The sequence below is a fragment of the Sminthopsis crassicaudata genome, chromosome 3 (genome assembly GCF_048593235.1).
Source record: "Sminthopsis crassicaudata isolate SCR6 chromosome 3, ASM4859323v1, whole genome shotgun sequence".
NCBI classification, from domain to species: domain Eukaryota; kingdom Metazoa; phylum Chordata; class Mammalia; order Dasyuromorphia; family Dasyuridae; genus Sminthopsis; species Sminthopsis crassicaudata.
Window position 1 is genome coordinate 396311581 of NC_133619.1, and position 25898 is coordinate 396337478.

The 25898-nt window shown below is 33.7% G+C and overlaps 1 protein-coding gene across 1 annotated transcript in view; it reads left to right on the forward strand.

Moving 5' to 3' along the window:
* The window catches only part of CBL (Cbl proto-oncogene), a 96305-nt gene that overhangs the window by 52742 nt on the left and 17665 nt on the right, over positions 1–25898 (forward strand). Inside the window, exons 3-11 of the mRNA XM_074302374.1 lie at positions 5879–6025; positions 12392–12548; positions 15894–16015; positions 16344–16481; positions 17749–17836; positions 18260–18391; positions 18601–18804; positions 24526–24657; positions 24743–25120. Coding sequence (XP_074158475.1) covers positions 5879–6025; positions 12392–12548; positions 15894–16015; positions 16344–16481; positions 17749–17836; positions 18260–18391; positions 18601–18804; positions 24526–24657; positions 24743–25120 — 1498 coding nt within the window. The remainder of the gene's footprint in view (positions 1–5878; positions 6026–12391; positions 12549–15893; positions 16016–16343; positions 16482–17748; positions 17837–18259; positions 18392–18600; positions 18805–24525; positions 24658–24742; positions 25121–25898) is intronic.

Below are 25898 nucleotides of genomic sequence, written 5' to 3' on the forward strand. Positions count from 1 at the left end.
AAGAGAAAAAGCTCAGCCTCTGAGATTTACAAATATGCAAAACTTTGATTAGGACTTTTAAAATATATTATGGATTGTCTAATGAGATACTTGAGTGTATAAATATGGAAGGTAGGGGGAGTACTGGAGATGGGGAAAATAAAACAGATATAGCTAGTAACTTGTTTATGCTCTTAAACTTGACTTTTTAATGAAAATACAGAACTTTTATGTTCTTTTATAATGATAATGCCATAAAAATGTATAAAATTAGAGTATTAAAATATGCATATGTTTAACATATATTGGATTACTTGCTGTAGGAGTGAGGGGGAAGGAGAAAAAATTTGGAACACAGTGTTTTGCAAGGGTGAATGTTGAAAACTATGCATATGTTTTGAAAATAAAAAGCTAAAAAAAGAAAAATAAATTAGAAATAACTTTAATGCTAGTACTTTAGAGAGTCTATTTGTAAGACTTATTTTCTATTCCAGAATCATATCCTGGTGACCTTAAATTCTCAAAGCCCAAGTCATCAGAAAAGAAGCTTTCTGATGTGCTAGAAAGGGGGTTGAATATGGCCCTGTGGTGCACTGTTTATTACCCTGTTGTTTAGGGACCAGTCTGGCAAGATGAGAGAAGCTGATTACCAGGTTTTCTGCAGAGTTATGAATTTTTTGATTATAGAAAACCTGGAAGCCTATGTTAGTTCATAAAAGGGTTGTGATCTATGTCAGTAAATGAAGTACCCATTGGACCATATACCCATGTTGATTAAAATTATAGATTCCCCCCTCATTTCTGACTTATTTGTTGGTTATTTGAATATTTTTTTAAAATTGTGTTTCACTATTTTAAAGTCCTATTCTTTTTGTGCAGCAAAATAACTATACGGACATGTATACATATATTATATTCAACATATACTTTAACATTTAACATGTATTGGTCTACCTGCCATCTGGGGGAGGGGATGGGGGGAAGAAGGAGGGAAAATTGGAACAAAAGGTTTTGCAACTTTCAATGCTGAAAAATTACCCCATGCATATATCTTGCAAATAAAAGGCTATAATTAAAAAAAAAAATGTGTTTCACTAAAGCATTTAGAATAAGTAAATCTGGGAGTTTTTGAAGTAAGTATTCCTAGGTAACTTTTTCAGTACTAGTGGTATTAAAAGAATTAAATGGGACAACTCTGGAATAAACTGGAAATAAATGAAATCTTGAGCTAGTTACCACTTTTTGAGGTAGATCTTCAGATATTGACACTAGAATTTAGGGAAATTATTTATTATAACTTTAAAGTTATATATTCAATTTTATTGAATTATTCAGATACTCCTTGTAGACTTCAGAAATGAGCCAAGATAAAAATTGTTTTTTCTCTTATGAAAACTTCATTATCATAAGAAATACTTCCTATTTATATGATGCTTTAATGTTTCCAAAATGCTTTTCTTTGTTCAAACACTTTTGTTATATACTAGCAATATATCACTAGCATGCCCTTCAAATTAGCTCTGTCTTAACAAATACACTTGTGTTTCTTTTATAAATGGGGGTGGCCATAAAGCTTCCAGATCTGTGGTTTTATCAATATAGGGAATTCCTCATATGGAAACAAAAAAAATGTGTGATTTGCTTTGTTGCAGTGGCCTGAAACCGAACATGTGATGTCTCTGAGGCATAGCTGTATGATAAAAAGCCTTAGGCTTTTAGCTTATTAGATAAATGAGTCCTAAATGGAACTTAACTCTGATTTTATGTTTATTATATTTTCCCAGGGAACTCTCCAGTGAGTTATAAGAAAATAAAACCTGTTTGTATTGTACAAAAAAATTCTGTATATGCATATTTAATTTAGATTATATATTTGTTACTTACCCTCCTAACATGAGCTGAGTCTGAACTACATGAACTTATGCAAAATTAATAGCAAATAGTAAAATAGCAGTAAATAGTAAAATTTTGTTTCCTTGGTATTTCCAGAGTTTTTAGAACTTTCATTGAATGCTGTGGCTCTGGTAGCCTTTATGCAGTTCTTATTCTCTAATATAAATTTTTTTTAACTGGTAATCTAAAAGAGCCTTGTGTCTTCATATCTAGCTGATATAATTTAAGGTGAAAATTAAGATAAATCGCGAACTCATTCTTGCTTGCCTTGCTCAATAGCACTTGTAGAGTATTAGGAACTTTGCTTTTGAATATGTGGTGGGATTTCATTCCCCCCCATTAACACTTTTCATAAAACATTTATTAAGAAAGTCAGCTTGGTGTCTGAAAAAGTACAATATGTATCAAAGCCTAGACCTCCTAGTTCTAGACCTTGTTCTATTTGTAGCTGCCTATACTTTCTCTGGTCATAGTGAAGGAGCAAGACTACTCCTTGTTCCCTATAACTGCTTCCTACTGAGCAACTTCTCCTTTAGTTTAGTTTCATACTTTCTTAATTTATCACCCAATCTAGATCCTGGAGACTACATTCCCCTCCCCCCATCCCACTCAGCCTTCCGTTCTTCTTCCTTGAGTTTAGTGCCTGGCTTACAAATGCTGCCCTTACCCACTATCCCTCCCCGTTGAATATAACTTCCCATTTCCTCAATTGACTCAGTTCTCATGATCTATTCTTCTACTTCCCTCAGTTACATAAACAGTCATACCCTTGATTATGCCATCACCCATAAGTGTTTGTTACTTCCATGTTCATGAACTCCAAAATTTGATCATAATTTTTTATCCTATCTTTCCCTATCCCTGATAATCAGTATACACACACACACACACACACACACACACACACACACACACACACACACACACACATATATATATATATATATATATATTTTTTTTATCTTATCTCCATTTCCTTCACCTTTCATTTCTTTCCCAGGCCATTACTTTTTCATTGGCTATACTCTCTTATTTTTCTTAATGACTTGATAATCCATCTCTATTCCATATGGTCCTCAACCTCCTCACATTTCCCTTACTCCTTTATTCTGTCAGTGATCAAACCTTGCCAAGCTGTAATCCTGGATTTTCCCCACTCACATACTGGCAAATGGGTCTAGAAGAAGCCACAAAATTCTGCCTGGGTCCTCATTGAAAAATATCTCCTTTTCTCAACTCCCTCAAAGTAATTCACTATTCTACTCTGCAAAGTAAAATTTCTCTTCAAATTTCCCATGGAATCTGCTTCACAAGAGCTCTTGTCATCTCTCTGTTAGTAAGACATTTTCCTCTGCTACTTCCTTTTTCGCTGCCATCTCAGATGAAGTGATGGCTCTTGTTAATGCAAACTCCTCTACCTGCATGCACTATTATTCCCATTCTTGCCTGACTTCTCCAGCAAATTGTCATCTGTCATCCTATAATCAACTCCTGTTCATGGCTAAACTTGGAAACACCATCTACAATTTGTGCATCCACCTTCTTCTCTCATTCTTTTCTAAACATTTTACACTCTCCCTTCTATACTCGTTGTCCAACAGAAGCTTTTCAGAGTTAATAATGATCTCTTAATTGCCAAATCTAATGTATTTTTCTCAATCCTGATTCTCCTTGCTCATTCTGCAGCTTTTGATATTGTTGATTCCCCCTCCCCCATATATTAAATGCCTAAGATAGCTCCTGCCTTCAATAAATTTATGATCTGATTGAGGAGACATATATATATAAACAAATTATGTCCAGGATAAAAATGAAATAAGAGAAGGAAAGCACTGGAATTAATAAGGAAGAGTGGGAAAGACTTATGTAAAAGATGGAAGTCAGAAGTTGAGGAGGGAGCTCATTCCAGGCATGGGGGACATCCCAGAGAAAATGCCTTGAACTAAGAGTTGGAGTGTCTATGTTCATGAAATATCTGGAAGGCCAGTACCATTGGATCAAAGACTACATGTTGGAGAGTAAGCCAGTAAGAAAACTGGAAAGGTCCACAAAGGCTAGATTATCAAAAACTTTGAACGCCAGAGTATCTTGTATTTGATCCTGGGGATGATAGGGAACCACTGGAGTTTATTGTGTAGAGGAGTGACAGAAAACTGTTTTAGGAAAATCACTTGGATGGCTGAATTGGTTGGATGTGTTGGAATGATGAGAGTATAAAAGCTGGCAATTGGTTTGTTGACCATTGTTCTATACTATCCTACTTAATGAGCTCATTAGCTCTCATGGTAGATTTCTAAATGAGGTAACATTGTAAAAACACTTTGCAAACCTTAAAGCACTATACAAAATGTTAATCATTATATATTATTGTCGTGATTTTCAGATCTCTATCCAACCGTAGTCTCTCCCTTGAGCTATAGTTATAGTGATGCTCCTTTTTTTTTATATCTACTTGTGTAGATATCTCAAACTGGATGGCCCATAGGCATCTCAAAGTTATGTCCAAAATAACTCATTATCTTTCTTCCTAAACATTTCCTACATTTGCATTTAATTTTTTATTATTGAGGGTGCCACACCATTCTCAATCACCTAGGTTTGTAATCTAGGCATCATTCTTGACTTCTTACTATCATTCTCTCTTCCCCCTCATTTATCCATTTTATTTGCTGTATGTTGTCATTTCTACCTTCACAACATTTATACAGCTACAACCCTTATTCAGGTTCTCATTGTCTTTCCCTTGGACTATTGCAGTAGTCTTCTAATAAGTCTTTATTGCCTTGAGTTACTCCCTCTTCCAATCACTCTTTTACTTGCTGCCAGGGGGATTTTTCTAAATCATAATAAGCACCATTTGTTTCCCATTACCTCCAAAATCTAATATAAAGTCATCCATTTGGCATTTAAAGCTCTTTATAACTTGACCTCTTCCTTTTCAACTTTTTTTTATGTTTTATTCCTTTCTACACACTCTATGATCCAGCAACACTAGCTTAGTTGCAGTTCTTTCAATAGAATACTTCATTTCCCAACTTTGTGCTATTGAGTTGGCTGTTCTTCCTTCCTGGAATGTTCCGCTCCCTTATCTCTCCCTCTTATCTCCCCTGGCTTTCCTCAAGATTCATTTTAAATCCTGTCTTCTGCTAAAGCCCCCTCAAAGATTTCACAGCTGTTAATAACCTTCCCTTTTCAGATTACTTTCATCCACTTTTGTTTAACATCACACACACACATTTGTTGTCTCCTCATTAGGATGTAGGTACTTTTTTGACTTTCCTTGTATCTTCAGGAATTTAGCACCATGCTGAGTATATAATAAATGATTGAATGAATAATGACTGCATGTGACTACAGATGAATCACTTAAGCTTGCTGATCCTTGATTTCTCCATTGATAAGATGGATAAAAACATTTTCACCACCTGTCTCACATGGTTTTATTTTATTTTAGTAAATAGTATTTTATATTCTCTAATTATAATTAAATAAATATAGTTTTCAACTTTTTTTTTTTAAGTTTCAAATGTTCCTCTCTCCCAAACTCCCTCCTCAGGATGACAAGCAATCTGATCTAGATTATACATATGCAATCATGTTAAACATATTTCCACACTAGTTGTGTTGTAAAAGAAGCAACAGACCAAAAGGAAAAAGCCACACAAAAAAAGTGAAAATTGTATTCTTTGATCTGTAATCACTCCAAAGTTCTTTCTCTGAATGTAAATAACATTTTCTATCCACATAGTTGTTTTGAGGAAAGCACCTAGTAAATTTTGGAGTGCTTGTGAGCTGTTTAATAAAAAGAAAGCAAATATTTTCTTCCATCTTCTGTCAATATATGACAGGAGGGTAACAATATAAAAGGATTTTTTAAAAAGAGTGATGGCCAGAGAAAATATCCAGATAGTTTCTAAATATGTTTAGATTTCTTTTGCAACTTTGCCATTTAATATTACTTAGCTATGTGTATTGTACATCAGTCTTTTTCTGTTGTCATTTGCAGGCGAAATTTGACTAAACTCTCCCTGATCTTCAGCCACATGCTAGCAGAACTAAAAGGGATCTTTCCAAGTGGACTTTTCCAAGGAGATACGTTCCGGATAACCAAGGCAGATGCTGCAGAATTTTGGAGAAAAGCTTTTGGAGAAAAGTAAGTCTCAACATACTTTGAAAGACCATGGAAAAATAATGTTATTTCAAAATCTTATTTTTATTAATGTCTTTTGTTTTTTCATCACCTTAATTTCTAGATATATCAATCTCTTCCTCTACCTAGCAAACTATTCTTTGTAATAAAGACTTAAAAAGGGGGGAAAAAGTCAACAAAATCAGTCAATTCATTAACATGTTTTTGACAGTATATGATACATTCCATTTCCTTTAACCTCCCACTTCTAGTAAGGAAGAAAGGGAGGTAAAGCTGTATATTTCTTTATTTAAATACAAGTATTTCCTGTTGATGAGGATCTAAAGCTGTTAGGAACTGATATTGCGAAAGAAAGAAATTTTTCAAATTAAATATTCACATTCTAGTTTTAAGTTCTTTAATGATTTTATTAAAAAGCTAGCCCTATTTTCTCTGAAGGAAGCCTTATTTTTATTGGATCTTGAATTTGAAAATGGAAAATTAAAAGAAATGACATATGGAAATGAAATTAGGAGGTATCATAGATCAAATGCTGGAACTTGGGTCAAAAAAACCTGAATCTGAATCTAGTTTCAAATATTATTTAATTACCTTCTAGGAACTAATAAAGTAATATATCTCTAAGAATAATTATTCTCCATTTATCTAATACCTTTACTGAGTTCTTCCCATATTATCCCTCTCCTTAGCAAATGATCTTACTTGAGAAAATTATGGCCATCTCTCATGAACTCTCTCTTTTCCCATTTTCCATATCTCACAGTGTTTCTACATCATCCTTCATTCTCTTTTTTGTTCTCATGTTTCTCCTGTTTTTCAAAAAAATCCTATAGCTCTCCTGTCTTTTAGAGCTAAATCCTTAAGTGGAAAAATGTCTAAACTGGTTTCCTTCACTTCTGCTCTTCTCAACTCCTCGTAAGCTTCCTTCCTTTCTAAGTACTTGACTGAAAGTGCTCTTTCCACAGTTAACATCAATTTTTAAATTGCTAAACTTGGTCTTTTTTTAGTTCTCATTTTTCTTAACCTCTTTACAGCAATTGATATTGTTAACCCCTCTCTCTTCTCTGAGTTTTTGTTACATTACTTAATTCCTTACTTTCTTCCATTATTCTTTATTCACCCATTTTTATCACACCCACATTCCCTCACTCTGGGTATATGCTATGATTTTCTCCTGAGCCTTTTCTCTATACTTCAATGACTTAATTAGCTTCCATTCATTTAATTATTATCTCAGTACAACTGTCTCCCAAATCTATATGTCCCAACTTTGGCCTCAGTCATATATTTGCAGGTGTCTGCTGGGCATGTTCTATAGATATTTCAAACTCAGCATGGTTAAAACAACTCGTTATTTTTGTCTTCAAACACACCTCTCTTCAGAACTTCACTTTTTTTGCTCTATATACTACCATCCTTCTAGTGTCTCAGTTTTGTAACATACACATATATATGGTAATGTTATGGTGTTTAATATATGTGTGTGTATGTGTATGTATGTATAATTTACAATGTTTTGTGTGTGTGTGAGAGATTATAATATACATATTACGCATACACACACACAAAAAAAAAACATTGTAACATTATCCTTTAGTCCTAACTCTTCACTCTATGTATCCCAATCAGTTATCATATCTTATTTCTGCTGTCATGGTATTTCTTAAATCCATTCCCTTTTCTTTACTCACAGGGCCCACATCCTTCGGTAGAACTTTGTCACCTCTTTTCTATATGGATAATTATAATATTTTCCCAACTGGTATCTTTACTTTAGGTCCTCCCCTACTCCAATCTGTTTTGCACACAGTTGCTAAATTAATTTTTCTAAAGTATAGATCTATGTCACTTTTCTATTCAGTGAAGTCCAATTAATCCTCTTTTCCCTTTTAAGATTAAATATAAACTCCTGATTGGCTTTTAAAGCCCTTTGTAACATGTTCCTAACCTACCTTTAAAGTCTTATTGTACATTATTCTGCTTTTCAGGTTCTATAATCCATCCCAGCTATTCTTTTGTTTCTCACACATGACACTCCATTTTAAATCTCTTTGCATTTGAATTGAAGGCCTTGTTTCTATCCAAACCCAGCTCAAACATGAATTTCCACATAAAGCCTTTCCACATATTGGTACCTTCTCTCCTAAATTAACCTTGTATTATTTTGAGTGTACATCTCCTTCTACACAAACACCCCTACATAGACATACTGTTCTTCACCCCCACTCCTGTACTCTCTTTAGAATGTAAGTTCATTGATTGATGGTAGGGACTATTTCATTTTGTATTTATATCCCTAGCACCAAGCATAATCCTGACCACAGAGTAGTTATTTAATAAATGCTTGATGATTGATTTGTTGATTCCATAAGCTGAGCTTACTGTTTTCCTTGCCAAGGTGAAACCTTCCACCCCTCACCCTCTATCGTCCTCTATCCCCTAGATCCTTTTTCTTTAAACATATCTTTTGGGAGATTGCCTCTTGTGATCTCTTCCATCTTCCCCCATCTCCCAATGTTTAATCTATCTTTATATCCTGATATCTTTTTTTTTTTTTTTTGCCATCTTGCGGATTAATTTCTTACTTATCCTTTAAAACTTTGTTTTAAATCAAGCAAAACATGTTTCTTTTTTCTTTTCTTTTTCTTTTTTGCTAAGGCAATTGGGGTTAAGTGACCTGCCTAGGATAACACATCTAGGAATGTTAAATGTCTGAGGACAGATTTGAACTCAGGTCCTCCTGACTTCAGAGCTGGTACTCTTATCCACTGCACCACATAGCTGCCCTTGCAAAACACATTTCTATGTTGGCTATGGCCAAAAAATGGGTATACCAATTCTGCATGTCAATTTATTACCTGTATATCACAAGGTAGATAGTAATATTCATCATTTGTCCTTTAGAATCATTGCTAATTGTTACTTTGATCAGAGTTTCATCCTTAAGCCTTCATTTGATGTCATCTCTGCAAGATAACTTTCTCTTCCCTTTAACAATTAAACTTCTGGGGGGGGGGAAGCATTTTATATTCATTGCATCTATTTCTTCACTTCCCCTTCTTTTCTTATTCCTCTAGCTATATCACTTTATTTAAAGTAAACTGCTTTCTTCAAGCTTGCCAATGATCTTAATTGCTAAGTCTAGGGGCTTTTCCCATCTTTATACTCTTTGCACTCTTCAGCTTTTTCTTTCTATGGGGTATATGAGGGTTAGCATTTGTATAATACCTACTACATGCCAGGCATTGTACCAGACATTGTTCTTAACACTTTATAAATATTATCTCATTTGATCTCCACAACAACCCAGAATGATAGGTTGTGTCCCCCTTTTTTACAGTTGAGAAAATCAAGACAAACAGAAGTTAAGTGACTTGCCCAGGGTCACACAGCTAATATGTATTTGAGGCTCAATTTGAACTTAGTTCTTCCTGATTCCAGGTCCAGGTTCTAGGTGCTGCCTAGCTTCCTTTTCTTGATTTTCTTAATACTGCTCCTACCCTCATTCTCTTCCTAAAATGCTAAAATTTCCTTCCTAAAAAATATCTTTTGTTGGATCATTTTTTCATCTCTTCACCTTCTGTGAATGCCTCTCAAAGATCTGTCCTTGATTCTCTTCTTATAGGATCATAGATTTGGATCTTGAAAAGACCTTAGAGTCCCAATTCACTTTTATTTTATTAATAGGAAACTGAGGTGCAGAAAGGTTTAGTTATACATAACAAGATCATTTAAGAAGTAAAAGTCAGAGCAGAAATTTGAACCCAAGTTCTACGATATCAAATGCAGCCTTTTTCTACTGTGTGGTATTGCCTCTCCTTTCCTTTACATTAATTTTCTGTGATTCCAGGGCTTGCTATAAGTTTAAACATATAGATAAACCTCTCTTCTTCAGTCTCTATCATTAGCTATAATCTCTCTTCCAAAATCTAATCCGGCTTCAATAGCTGCCTGCTGGACTAGCCTTTTTCATCAGCACCATAAATTCATATCCAGAATGGAACTTATCTTTCTTTTCCTAATCTCCTAATTGCTCCCTTCCTTCAAACTTTTCTATTTCTGTTGAGGAAAGTTATTTTACTACCTTGGAGTAATCCTTGACTTTTTCTCTTTCCTTCATTCTTTATATCTGATCAGTTGCCCAGCCCCGTAGATAATATTTTTTCAGGGTTTCTTGTATCCTCTTTCTTTTAACTCACGATTCTTGCTCTTATTATTTTACACCTATATTACTATAATAGCTTTTTAATTGGTCTCCCTTGCTCTCTCCAATCCCTTATTCATATAACTCCCCTATGGAATCTTTGAAAGTACAGGACTTGTAACTTCACTTGCATAAACATTATTGGTGCTTGTCTATTGCCTTTTGAACAAAGTACATACTCCTCAGCTGCTGGAGTCCAGCTCCAGTGAATAAGAGAGTATGAATCTGAATTGAATATCCAAGGCGAGGTGGAAGATATGCTTTGCAATCTTCATTTATTAATCTGAGAGCCAGGGTTTCATATACTCTTTAAACTAATGTTAACACCAGCTTTCTTGAAGTGATGTCATATATAAATGCATAGACCATACTTTGACATTTCACTTCCACCACCACAAGATATTTATCATAACAGGGTCATAAATAGCAGAAATTATCATACCAATGTATTTATCAAAAGAGTTGTAAATAACATAATTGTGATGCCTTGTACCTGTCACATACATTCTCATCAAGATTATCCTAAATTTGTCTTTCATTCATTATTAGGAGTGGGGGTGAGACAATGCTTTGAATTGTTTGCCCTTACAAAGTGCAGGTCTCAAGAAATACCTGTACCAGGCTCTTCCTGTACGTGGACTTATTTAATACTGGCCCTCTACACTCAGCCTAGCATTTAAATTTCTTCACACTCTGATTTCAACCTACCTTCATGGACTTATTTTCCTTTTTATATGCTCTCTATTACAGGCAAGCGTAGTGAAATTTCATTTCTTTCTTCCATGAATTTGCACAAAGTGCTCTACACACCTAGAATCCATTTCCTCTCCTCTCTGTTTCTCAAGCATTCATAACCCTATAAGACTCAATGTACTTGTCATCTCCTTTATAGAGCCTTTTCTCATTCCCCTAGGTGCTAGTGTCCTGTCTTTTTTTCAAATTAAATTGTATTTACTTAGTATACATAATATCCTTCCAGTAGTGTACAAATTCCTTGAGGACGAGACTTGTTTTTCATTCTTATCTTTTCCTCACTGTGTATCCTACTGGTGATTTACACTTAGCTTTACTTTGTAGTTAAAAATTTTATTCTTTATTTCTTTCAGGACTTGTAATTTTACTGTTTCTTTTTATTTTATTCTCTATGGATGGTAGCATGTACCCTCAAAAATATAAATCAACACTAGTTACTAAGTGTCTATGGAAGAGACAAACCACAAAATGTTTGTGATAGATAAAAAGAACATTCATATTGTCTTCTTACCTCCACACTTTTATAACAAAATAGGCATATCTGGATGACAGCACTAAGTCATGAACTAGTTTATAATCTTAAATTTTACATTCTGAAAAGGAATAATAGAGAAAAGGATTCCTTTCCTATTAACCAATGGAAAGTTGGAAAATTGAGCTTTCAGGACCAGTATACTCTCAAAATATTTATAGCAGTGTTTTTTTTTTTGTTTGTTTTGTGTGTGTGTGTGTGTGTGTGTGTGTGTGTGTGTGTGTAGTAGTAGTAGTAGTAGTAGTAGTAGTAGTAGTAGTGAATAACTGAAAATAAAGTAGGTCCCATTGATTGAGGATTATCTAAACAAAGAGTGGTTCATGGATGTGATGGAATAAAACTTCTGTAAGCAACAATGAACATGAAGAATATAGTTGCATGGAAAAACATGAACTCATGTAAACAAAAATACATGGAACCAGAACTACATATAGTGTAAAGAAGAACAAACAAAACAAAAACAGTGAATCATGTGGAAATATAATGACCAAATTTTGCCCCAAAGAAGGAAAGAAAAAAATGGAAGTTCTCTCACTTCTTTACAGGGGGAGGGAACTATGTATTGTCAGACTAAGTTGATGCATTGGTTAATTTTATTGACTTTTTCTTTCCTCCTCGCTTAAATTCTTTGTTCAAGGTATAGCTTTCTTGGCTGAAGGGGAGAAACAATGTTTAACATGCACTTGATATTTTTAAAAATAGATTAAAAATTATTTTTTAAAGAAAATTGAGCCTTTGGGCAGTTGTCTGCATTCCAAAATATAACTCAGTTTCACTTAGGGACAGTTAAGAAAAGTGAGAAGTACATCTACTTCACTCTTTATTCTTGATGACATTCATGCCTGGAATTATTGACTTTGGTGCTTGTTTTTTCAATCAGGACAATAGTCCCTTGGAAGAGTTTTCGACAGGCCCTTCATGAAGTACATCCTATTAGCTCTGGACTAGAGGCTATGGCTCTGAAATCCACTATTGACCTAACCTGCAATGATTATATTTCAGTTTTTGAATTTGATATCTTTACACGACTCTTTCAGGTAGGTGAAATAGCTGACTGACTAAAACTTATCCTTTGTATTATGAATAGAATTTTAATTGCAACAAATGTTATTTTTTAATGCTTAAAAGTTTTTTTTTTTAAACTATTATTCATGATATGTCGTAACATTATTTGGTTGTTATTATGTTTCCTACAGTGTTTCCTTTAGCATAAATATGCCAATTTTTATATATTTCTTGAAATTGAACTTCACATCTAGAACTTATCTTTTTATTCTTTTTTTGGGTTGACTAATTTCTCTCTGCCATTGACTAAAGCTAACCTCACATTTCTTGACTTTTTTTAAAGCAAGGCTAAATTCTCATATAAATTTTCACCTTTCTTTATTCCTATCCTCAGTACATTCCCCATTCCCCTATCTCTTTATCCATGATTAATTCCTATTACATATTACTTCTTTCACAAATATACCCATCTTGCACAGGAATGCATGGACAAGGAACCCAGTATCTTATATATGAAAAATATGACATACTGGGTTCCTTGTCCATGCATTATTGTGTTTTGTGCCTGATATAGCTTTATTTTCCCTTCTGCCTCATATAGTCTCTAGTATTCTTCAAAGCTCATAGAAGAAATGAGGCCTTTCCTGATCCCAACTAATTCTTGTCCTCTGACATACCCTTGCATTTATTTTGTATATAATTTTGTGTGTACATGTTGTTTCCCAAAGGCAAGGACAGTTTCACATTTGCCTTTTTAGCCCTAATATCCTCACTTAGGACTTAGAACATAATAGGTGCTTAAAACTACTTTTTGATTAATTGAAATGCAAAATATCCTATACTCTTTTGTCTTTTGTAGCTAAAGTCTTTGAAAAGACCATCTCCAATAGATGTTTTCACTTTCTCTGCTTATAATTTAGCTTGTGAATTTGTTATTCCACCATACTGGAAACTTCTCCAAAATTACTAATAATCTCTTAGTTGCCAAATCCAAAACTTGATCACTTTCACCTCCTTTTTTCTAGATTTTCAGCTTTTCTTTACTGGTTTTCCTCTTACTTAATCCAAGACTGTTCCTTCTGTATCTTTTTTGTTAGAATCCCTTCCAGATCACACCTTCTAACCATAGGTCTCTTTTCCCCTCTCCTACTTTGCACTGTTCTCTCTTCCCCTCCCTTCTACTATGCTTCCCTCCCTCTGTACTGCTTTATTTCTCTCATCAGCTCCCATGGATTTAATTTACCATCTCTATGCTAATCTGATCTCTAAACTCACATTTTCAAACTTCTTGTATTAGATATCTATTAGACATCTTAAAGTCAGTCATGCCTAAAATAAAATTCATTTTTTTCCCCTTTTACCCCTTTTCCTTCTCCCCCTTTCATGTTAGTATAGAGGCTAGTATCATTCTCTCATTGCTTCAGGCTCACAATCTAGAAGTCATCCTAAACTACTCACTCTCTCTCACTCCCTGCATACAAAATAATGGTTAAGTCTTTTCATTAAACATTTGCACCATCTCTTCAATATACCACCTGTTGTCTGACACTTCCACCCTCTGGTGCTGATCTTTATCATGTCATACTTTGATTATTATAATAGCTTGTTAGTGAGTCTGCCTCAAGTCTCTCTCTACTCCAATCTATCCTCCAACCAGCCACTAAAATGATTTTGCTAAAGTTTAGATCCAATTGTGTTAGCTCTCTATGCAATAAACATTAGTGGCTCCCAATTAACTCCAGAATCAAATACAAAATGCTTTATTTGGCTTTAAAGTCCTTTATTAGCTAGCCCCATCTTACTTTTCCAGTCTTTTTATACCTTATTTCTTGATATACACTCTTTAATCCAGTAACACTGGCCTCCTTACTATACTATGAACAACACTGTTTCTTGACTCCAGATATTTTTACTTAGTTGTTCTAATACCTAGACAGTCCCTCTTCTGTTCCAATTATTAAGGTCCCTGGCTTCTTTTAAATCTCAACAAAAATCATGCCTTCTACAGAAAGCCTTTCTCATCTCTCATTACTTCCATTTGCTTCCCTTTGTTCATTATGTCCTACTTATCTTGTATATAGCTTGCTTTGTGTAGCAATCTCTAGATTCTCCAGTAAAGAGTAAGCTTCTTCAGGGCAGGAATTAAGGAACTACTTTAGTCTCTTTTAATATTCCTAGCACTTAGCACAGTTGTCTGGCATGTAGTAGGCAATTAATGATTATTTATTTTTCTTAGAGAATTCACTGATGGATTGTTCAGTTTCTTTTTATAAAATGGGTTCATTTAAATATTATATTTCCTCTTCTTTTAATCTGAGCAATTCATATTTTTATAAATATTTATCCATTTCAATTAGATTGTCAGATTTGTTGGCATATAACTAAGCAAAATAGCTTCTAATTATTGCTTTAATTTCTTCGTTATTGGATTGGTGATAAGGTCATCCTTTTCAGTTTTGATACTGGTAATTTGATTTTCTTCTTTCCTTTTTGTAATCACATAAACCAAAGGTTTATCTATTTTGTTGTGATTTTTTTCCCCCATAAAACAACTCTTAGTTTTATTCATTTGTTTAATAGTTTTCTTTAGATGTTATTAATCTTTCCTTTGATTTTCAGAATTTCTAAATTGATATTTAATTGGTTTTTAATTTGTTCTTTTTCTAGCTTTTTTAGTTGCATACCTAATTCATTGATCTTCCCTTTTTCTGTTTTATTTATGTAAGCATTTAGATTTTGATTCAGCAGTACCATTACTAAATCTGTATCCCAAGGACATCATAAAAGAGAGAAAAGAACCCACATATACAAAAATATTTGTAACAATTCTTTTTGTTGTGGCAAAGAATTGGAAAATAAGTGTATGCTCATTAGTTGTAGAATGGCTGAATAAATTATGGTATATGAAAGTAATGGAATATTATTCTGTAAGTTATGATGAAGAGCTGATTTCAGAAAAATCTTGAGACCTATATAAACTAATGTTGAGTAAAACAAGCAGAACCAGCAAAACATTATACACAGCAACAGCAAGATTGTGTGATGATCAACTGGTTCTTTTCAGCAATTTATTGATCCAAGGCAATTCCAACAAACTTTGGATGGAAAATGCCATCTGTATCCAGAGAGAATTATGGAGAGAATGCATACTGAAACATACTGTTTTTACTTTTTCTTTTCTTTTTTCTTTTCCGTGGTTGTTCCAATTTTTCTTCTCCAACATGAATTATATAGAAATATGTCAAAAATGATTGTGTGTGTGTGTGTGTATATATATATATATATATATATATATATATAACCTAGAAAAGTTAAATTTAAAATTATAATATTTGATTATGGATTGATAACTTGTGATCACTGTCTTGTTTCTTTAGCCTTGGTCATCTTTGCTCAGGAATTGGAATAGCCTTGCTGTGACTCATCCGGGTTATATGGCATTCTTGACATATGATGAAGTGAAAGCTCGGCTCCAGAAATTCATTCACAAGCCTGGCAGGTTAGCACACTGTAGGAAATTGTCATACTTGTTCTTTTATGGTTTCTTTTAGAATATAAGGAGCAAAAGCTTGATTTCGGTATCTAGTGACCAAGATTTGATTTCATCATTAGCTTGTGGTTTAATTAAAGAAACAAATGGATAGCTTTGTTATAGTAATCTGAGAATTATTTCAAGTTATAAATATTAAGTTAGCAGGTCTTTAGTTTTTTATCTAGAGGAATAGAGGAAGTTATCTGTGATGCTTTGTAAACAAGATTTTTTTTTTTTTGTCTCTTCTTGTTGGCCATCCTCATTTTAGCATATGTAAAAATCTTTGTGTCCTCAGCTACATTTTCCGACTGAGCTGTACAAGGCTGGGTCAGTGGGCCATTGGCTATGTCACTGCTGATGGGAATATTCTCCAGACAATCCCTCACAACAAACCTCTCTTCCAAGCACTGATTGATGGCTTCAGGGAAGGCTTGTGAGTAGCTATTTATCTTTCAATGATGTCTAGGAACTTGAGGGGCTAAAACATCATTCTTTGGTTTTATTTCATGTTCCTTCTATAGGTTGTCCTGAGGAGTATATTGATAGAATTTATTATCTTGGCCTTTCCATTATGTTGAACTTAGTTTTTTGGAGGTGTTGTGCTTTCTGGGATTTTTAAATTTGGTTTTCTCCTTTTTTATGAGCAAGGGATTTATCCATTATTTTTTAATTTGACAAACTTTGAAAAAACAATAAATTAATAATTATGTTTACTTGACCTTTTCACATTATAGCATATCATAGGACAGCATTAGTGAATTAATATATCTGAGAATTTCGATTTAACAATGCTTAAAACCTTTTCTATTTGCATTGTAACTTATTTTTGGTTCAACAAAATTTATTTAAGGTATTTGATTCTAACCTGTTGCTGATTTGCATGGCAGATTTCATTTATATCATGTAATCACTATTTCTTCTTATCTGTTGGCATACCTAGAATATAATAAGAAATTACTGAGTATCTGCATGTCACCTATCTTCTAAAAGGATGAGGAAAACCAATTTTCATTCTCTTGGTCTCTACATGAAACTCCCAGAATAATATGAGCAAAAGAGATTTTTGCCTCTGCTTTGAACCTTACAGAATGAATGCTTGAACTTTATTGGTAGATGATTTCAGTGACTTGGCTTATTTTCTTCATCTCTAAAATATATTTTTGTCAATTTATGGTAATTAGTATTCAAAGACATTTGAATCCTTTGGTTAAAAAAGAAACTCCCAGTAAGAACTGACATCTTGTTTATCTATCCCTTCATGTTATAATGTTGCATTAACTGTGCATCCTGGAAAGAAACATCTCTATAATATCAATCTAACATCATCTTGTCAGATTGCTTTGAGTCATTTTACTCCCTGTAGAAATTCTTATGAATTTACCTCTGTTCTGTTCTGTTTGGGGGGGGGTAATCAGCCATTAGTAATTTAGTTTGAAATCAACATTTGTTAAGTATCTGCATCTTCAAAATATTGAGCATAGTTTCTGAAAATATAGAGATTAAAAATACAAACACATAAATAACTATAATAAACTCAAGGATATTTTAATAGGTGAAAGTTTGAGGGAGCCTGTTCTAAAAACTCTAAAGTGATGACATTCATATCTTATTATTACTGTTTTGTAATGGTAACACACAAAATTAGAGTTGTAATCCAGAGAATAAAAAACATTGTTTTGTTTTATTTCTTTATTTTTTAGCTATTTGTTTCCTGATGGACGAAATCAAAATCCAGACCTGACTGGCTTATGTGAGCCTACTCCTCAAGATCACATTAAAGTTACCCAGGTTAACTGCATATTTATTTCCTTATGATGATTTCCCTATTCTCAAAAATTAAGCCACTGAATTAATTATTTAGTTCAGTTTGATAAAAATAAACTAAAGCAATTCTGAATTCTCAAGGTATATGGTCCATCTTGGAGTTTGGAATACTATCTGAGATGTCTTTGTTTTGATAACTTTTATTAACCTAGTAATTTTATATGTTCTATCAAACTAGTCTTGTCATTATATTTCCTTATAGGCCAGTAGCACAAGGAGTGGATGTTGCTAGTTTTAAAGGAAGAAATTCTAAACACTCTTTTAGAATTGATTTTTTTTTTTTTTAAACTCTAGAAAGATTTAATGAAACAAGTACTGTTTTTAGTGATCTGTATTTTAGGATGTATGGTTCTAACACACCAAGTGACCTTTGTTTTTTCTCATAAGGAACAATATGAATTGTACTGTGAGATGGGCTCCACCTTCCAGCTTTGTAAAATATGTGCTGAAAATGATAAAGATGTGAAGATTGAACCTTGTGGCCACCTCATGTGCACATCCTGTCTTACAGCTTGGCAGGTAGGGCTCCAAATCCCACACTTAAGTCAAAGATGGTCCCTCTATAATTTTTTTTTTTTTTGGCCTTTTTTCAGGTAATAAAAGTATGACCTGTGATTAATAAGTTTATATTTCAAATATCTATCTAGCTTTCATCACTATACAATATTTTTTATACTGTCCTGATGCTAAGATATTTTAAATACTTTCAGATGTCTCTTTCTTTACAGGAATCAGAAGGTCAAGGTTGCCCTTTCTGTAGGTGTGAAATTAAAGGTACAGAGCCTATCGTGGTGGATCCATTTGATCCCAGAGGAGGTGGTGGCCTACTTAGGCAAGGAGCAGAAGGAGCTCCTTCACCAAATTATGATGATGATGATGATGAAAGAGCTGATGACTCCCTTTTCATGATGAAGGAACTGGCCTGTGCCAAGGTAATACTTCAACTAGGGGACTTAATTGAGTTATTTGGTGAAATAGTAAATCATTTGATGAAAAACAAAGAGTATAAGAAATTTTGTATCCCAGACTTTGCTTTACCCAAGTATTTTGGTTGGTAAAATAGTCAGGATAGGGAAATTCAATCAATGAACTAGTAATTTATTAAGTTTCTGTGTGGCAGGCACTTTTGTTAAGGTTAAGGATATTAATAGGTTTGCTATAATATTATATCTTTTATCTTGTTTGGTAATATAGAATCTTTATATGATAAAAATTTAGAACTGGAAGGCACTTGATAGATTATCTAGCCAACCCCTTCATTTATGGAGGAGAATACCAAAGTCCAGTAACAGGAACAGCTTGTCCAAAATTGCAGATCCTCCTAAGTAGCAGAGCTGGTGTTTTGTTTAAGGTCCCCTAATTTCAATCTTTCTGCTATATTGTGCTTCATCAGATTTTGATGCATATTACACACAAAATATTAAAAAGCAGCTATTATGTCACTGCTAAGTCTTTGTCCAGTCTAACTACCCCTAATGCCTTTATCATAATAATTATTATATTTATATTATGCTTTAAGGTGCAAATCCCACATTAGGTTTAGAGAAATCTCTGGAACTTTTTTTTTTTAAAGCAAGAGAAATGGATCTTGTGTTTCTGACCAAAGAAAAGTTTTATTTATATATATATATATATATATATATATATATATATATATATATATATATTAAATCCTATGTGTTGCTTCTGGAGAGATAAATAGGGAATAATGAGGAAATAAAGATAAACATTTGGGTTTTAAATTTTTTAAAAATTCTGAGCTTAAAAGATCTCAAAACCCTCCAAACTAAATATATTTTTATACACAAATATTGTTGTTCTTCGGAGTCTTCCATCATTAGTTACCCAACTGTATTCCTCAATCCACTAATGTTTTGAAACATAATACTTGCATAACCTGAATAATGAGATTGAGTGACAGTGGATGAACAAGAGGCAATAATAAAAAGGGAAAAAGAAGGACAGAGAGAGAAAACAGTAAAGTATATTCTTCTTAAAAGCATTGTAAAAAAATAAAATGATATCTTTATTTAAAATATAGGAGAAGCTTCATTAAATAACTATTCATTATTTGATTTCTGGCAGTTAAGAAATTACATTTTGCATTGGTTTGAATCTGTGATTTCATTGATGTAAACAACTTTCCTTTGAGGAAATTCTACTAATGTACACATTGGGGAAAAAAAAGGAGTGGAGGGAATAAGTGTACCAAGTGCTCTACAAATAATATTTCATTTAATCCTCACAACAACCCTTCAAGTTAAGTGCTATTATTATCCTGTGAAAACTGAGGTAAACAGAGGTTAAGTAACTTGCCCAAATCCCACATTAGGTTTTTTAGTCTTCACAGCCAGGTTTTTATCTACTATTCCACACAACCTTCCTTAAGATTGTGTAGGAAAGCAAAAGTTATAGCAAAACACAAGTTGTGCATGAGGAAACAAGTCATCATAGCATGAAAATATTAAAGAACTGATCACTTATGAATTAGTTTCCAATGAAATATCCTTCCTTGCTTAACAGTAGCATCTAGCTTTTGTCAATGTCAATTTCTCTGTGAGTTGTCTAAATGAATGCCTGCCTATATGTACTCTAGAAGACAATGACTTTTGGATATCAGAGGATAAAGAGATTAAATAAAGATCACATTGAATTAAAATAATTAATAGAGGAAACTAAGCAAAATACATAGACCCAAATGGAGATCAATGATTTGAACCATACTGGGAATTCCTGAACCTAGGACAAATTCAGTGAGGGGATTACATGGCAGTAAATATGATTACTTCTGCTCTTAATTGTGGTACACTTGAAACAGAGGTGGTAGGAATTGAAGTTGAGAAACTAAGGAGGCCATTATGTTAAAAAAAAAAAGCCATATCCTGAATGTATTAATTCTCTTTTTATATTTTTTCCATCTTCTTGTAGTACCAAAAACTTTGTTCTTTTTCTGGTGCTGACTTTTTTCTCGGGTCCCCTAAAGGCCAGAACTATAAGTTTAGGATATTCGTTGTTCAGTTGTTGATTCCATCAGTCATTATCATACCCAATCTAAATCCTTGTTGCTGTGGTTCCAGGTCACTTTCTTTCTTCTCAAAGAATTCAGTACTTAAATTTTCCCTCCCTGCCTTCATATTTGGACAGTTCTGTATACATTTGGATGTCTCCTTGAACTTGCTGGGCTTTCAGTTCATCACCAGATTAATTCCCATGACCTATATCTTCACTTCACCTCAATCTTTTAGAGATGATCATAATATTAATCACACCATCATTTGTAATTATGCCAGCTCTATGATTTTGAACTTTGAAATTCTCCTCTGTGATCTTGAGTTTCTATTATTCTGTCTTTTCCTTCTGCCTTAACTCTGCTGAATTTTACTCTTTATCTTTACCATAAACTTCAGCTCCTGACTATCCATTTGGTTCCTTACCCTATTATACCCTCATTTTCTTCTACAGTATTGAGCTTATCATCTATCAAATCAATTAAATATTTTTCACCACCCTTGAGATATTTATCCTCTTGTGCTTTTGAAGATTCTCAACCCTGATTGACCTTCACAAGGCTGTTAAACACTCATGGAAGAAATAATACCATTTAAATACAAATACTCAAATGTATCTGTGATCTCATTAGATTGGAAGTTCTCTATACTGTAGATATATACACTATAACTTTGTTTTTCCACAGGTCACCCAGATGGTCTGGGCCCCTCTGGAGCTCTTCCTTATTTTCTCTTCATATTGTATAAACCTCAATGGACTATTCTGATTGTCTTCTTTCCTCACTTTGTGACCAGCTCCTCTTACACTTACTATCATACAATTCTTTGAGGACAATTTTTTTTTTTTTTACTACCATTCATCAATGTTACTCATTGCTAATACTTTGTAGCCTGTTCATTCCTATCATATGTCTTTCCATTGCTTCTGAATGTGATTCACTTTAGTTCTTTGGAGAGTGTTTTATTCATCTTTAATTGCCATAAATCAACAATAACAGAATTTCACTGTTTAAAAAATTGCTTTTTCTCATGGTAAGATGAAGTAATTGTAGGAACTTTGCAGTTTTTTGGAGGCATTTTTCTTTTACTTTTCTTCTCTTGTTCAACTTTATGACCAAATCACTTTCCTTCTGTACTATCTTTTGATATACATCAAAATACTTTTGATATACAAATTGATGGGCAAGTTCTGTAAGGTTATCCATCTAAATGCTTGCTTTAATATGGAAAGCAGACATTCTTCTCTTTGAGGAAATTGGGAATCACTGGTGGCTTTTAAGTTTAGGCTGAATTGGATTAGAGGTAGGCTAGAAATAATTAATTTAGTTATTAGGTTGTTGTAACAACCTAAGCCACAATTGATGATCTAAACTAGGGAATGATGCCAGTAGGAATGTGTAGGAATGTTTAGGAAAGAACTGATATGACATTTCAAGGGGAAAATTGACATGGTAACTGTGACTGAATGAGAGAAAGAAATGTTAGTCTAATCTGTTATAAAATCTAGATCTTGTTTTCTCATCCTTAAAGAATATTGCTTTATGGTTTCCTTTATTGCCTTGTCAGCAGAAATTGAACCCTTTCTCTAAACAAAGAAGTAAGCAAAAGGTACTTCAGAAGATGAGATCTGTCATCTTCCTTTTCTCTTAATCCTCTTCTACTCAGCAATAATGACTGATCTAAGTGCAGGGTTTTTGTTTAGGCTATGTATGGGATGTCATCTTATTTTGAGTGCATTCATTATATATTTGACTCTCTCCTATCAGTTTTGCTTTCTGTTGTGAATGCAGAGAGGCATTTTACTACATAGATCATTATGCCAAGTGCTTATCTGTTCATTCTGCTGCTTTGTGCAGAAAGATAGAAAGAAATTTTGCATTCATTTCAAATAATTTGTGGTCTATTTTTACTTTAATTAAAAAGTAAATATTAATTACTTCTAGTTCTTAAATTGAAATACTAAAGTAGTATGTTTCTTTAAAAGAATTGAAGATGTTTATTAGTTTAAAAACTCTTCTGTAAATGTTTCATTCATCTTCTTCAGAATTCAGTAGACTTGACCACTATCACACATCTATTATGTAAAAAATATTATCTTGGTGTGTTTCTGAAATACAAAGGTAAAAAATGATTCTTCATGGAACTCATAGTATAGTTTGGTCTTTGAATCATCATATATCATAGTTACTTGTGTAAGTGTATGAGAGAAGTATGATTAGAGTCCTTTGGGAAATCTGAATCTTGAGGAAGATTTTATAGAAGATATGACACTGGAGTTGTGGAAAGACCATGCAAAAGCATGGAGATGGATGATAATGACATATTGACATCTATGACTATTGAAAAGTAGCCCAGTTTGTTGAAAGTATATATAGCACAAATGAATGAGGGAAGAAAGCAAAAGATTAGAAAAATAAGGTTTAAATTGTAAACGTGATAGGTACAGCCTTGAATGTAAAGTTAAGAAGTTTGACCTTTTTTTTTTTTTTTTTTTAGTAGCTATAAAGAACTAATGAAGACTTTAAATAGGAGGATATATATTTAGTCTCTATTTTCTCTTAAAAGAAAATCCATATAAAGCCTGTTTTACATGGACTTAGATCTACTTTCTTATCTTTAATATTTTTCCTGGTGACTTGCTCAGGTTGATATCTTCTTGCTCCTTTCCTGCATTTTTAACCTTGAAAAGCATTAGCAGTTAAGTTAAATGAGCAGAACCAGGAGATCATTACACACTTCAACAACAATATTATATGATGATCAATTCTGATGGACGTGGCTCTTTTCAACAATGAGATGATCCAAACCAGTTCCAGTTGTTCAGTAATGAAGAGAATCAGCTGCACCCAAAGAGAGAATTATGGGAAATGAGTGTGGATCACAACATAGCATTTCCACTCTTTTATTGTTTGCTTGCATTTTTGTTTTTCTTCTCAGGTTTTTTTGTTTTTTTTTTAACCTTTTTTTCTAAATTTGATCTGTCTTGTGCAACAAGATAAGTATAAATATGTATACATATGTTGTGTTTAACATATACTTTAACATATTTAACATGTATTGGATTACCTGCCATCTAGGGGAGGGGGTGGGGGGGAAGGAGGGGAAAAGTTAGAACAGAAGGTTTTGTAAGGATCAGTGTTGAAAAATTACCCATGCATATGCTTTGTAAATAAAAAGCTATAATAAAAAAAGAAAAGAAAAGAAAGAAAATCATTAGCAATTAACCTTTCTTGAAAGAAAACAGTAGAAAAACAAGAGAGCAATTTAGCAAAGATTTTTTTTCCACTTGAAGTGAAATGAGCTTTTAAAAGACAGCAACATCATGAGGGAAAACTTAAGACTCTTCTTCCAATATATTTTCTGATAGTTAACTGGATCCCTCTTTGGTTGATGTTGATGGGTTGAGTGCCCTCTCATGGTGGCATGAAGGCAATGAAATCCCAGCAGAATTTATCATTTATTCTGGAAGAATATTTTTTTCAATAGGGGTTTGAATGACTATGTCAGCTGATTATGCCATATCCATATTGTCCTGTATTTGTGTGACAATTGCTAGACACTGTTTTAGAAAAAAATCTGTGCTATTTTGGAATAGTTTTTTCTCCATAGAACATGAAAATCCTTGCAACAAATTTTTTACTTTAGGTTGAACGGCCTCCTTCTCCATTCTCCATGGCCCCACAAGCTTCTCTTCCTCCAGTGCCACCACGATTGGATCTTTTGCAACAGCGAACATCTATACCCTCAGGTGCTTCTAGTCCTGGAACTGCTTCTAAGGTAAAAACTTTTCTATCTCTGCTATTTCCCTGTTTTTTAGTGATGAATAAGTGGGTACTTATTGTCTTCCATTATGTTCCAACAGATCACCCCTGGCTCCCTTCATAAGGACAAACCTTTGCCAATCCCTCCCACACTTCGAGATCTTCCTCCACCACCTCCTCCAGACAGACCACATTCCATTGGAGCAGAGAGTCGGCCTCAGAGACGCCCACTACCGTGTACACCAGGAGACTGTCCATCTAGGGACAAACTTCCTCCTTTTCCTTCTGGCCACCCAGGAGAATCATGGCTTCCCCGGCCAATACCAAAAGTACCTACGGCTACCCTAAGTCCTGCTGATCCCTGGTCAGGCAGAGAATTGACCAATCGACACTCGCTTCCTTTTTCACTGCCTTCTCAGATGGATCCAAGAGTCGATGGTCTTAGGCATGGAAGCACTTTCAGCCTTGATGCTCCAGTGGTAAGTCAGTTTTACTATAAGCTATTAAAACATATGCCATTGTCTTCTGTGAGTAAGTACTCTGGGAAATATAAAGCATGCATATATATATGTATATGTATATATATCTGGTAACTATGCTGTAATATAAAGTCCTCATGAGAATGGAGACAATAAATCCTAAAAGAGTTTGGAAATGGGATCATTTTTAGTGAAGATGATCTGGACTTCAGTGGATGGATAGAACTTATGTGTGGGAGGGAGCATTTTCCAAGTTTAGAGAAAAAAACAAAAAGCCGGGATCTTTTTAAGAAATGATAGACTGATTTGGAGCAAACATTCATGGATGAGAGTAGTAGGAAATAAGACTAAAAAGGGTGGCTAGAATCATGGAAACATCATGGATCCAGGTTAAAGAAAATGGATTTCATTCTCTGGACAATGAAGAACTATGGAGAATATTGAGCAGTGTATATTTGGCATAATGAAAATGATCATTTAGGAAGATTAAATTTGTGGCAGTGTGAAAAGTGAAGAAGGTGTGGGGGAAGTAGCATGTTAGGTAAGGAGAATATAAGAACTGAGAGGTAAAAGCAAGAGCTTAAATTTTCTTCCATTGATGATGGTTTGAGCTTGGATCATTTTGCATAACTTCTCTGGGCTTTCATTTTTTCATCTATGAAATAAGGGGTGTTGGTGAACTAGATGATCCTTAAGATTATGTTCATCTCTAAATTGATGTTCTTAAGTGATTATAATAGTCAAATTTGTTCAGTGCCTACTACATATAAAGAGCGTT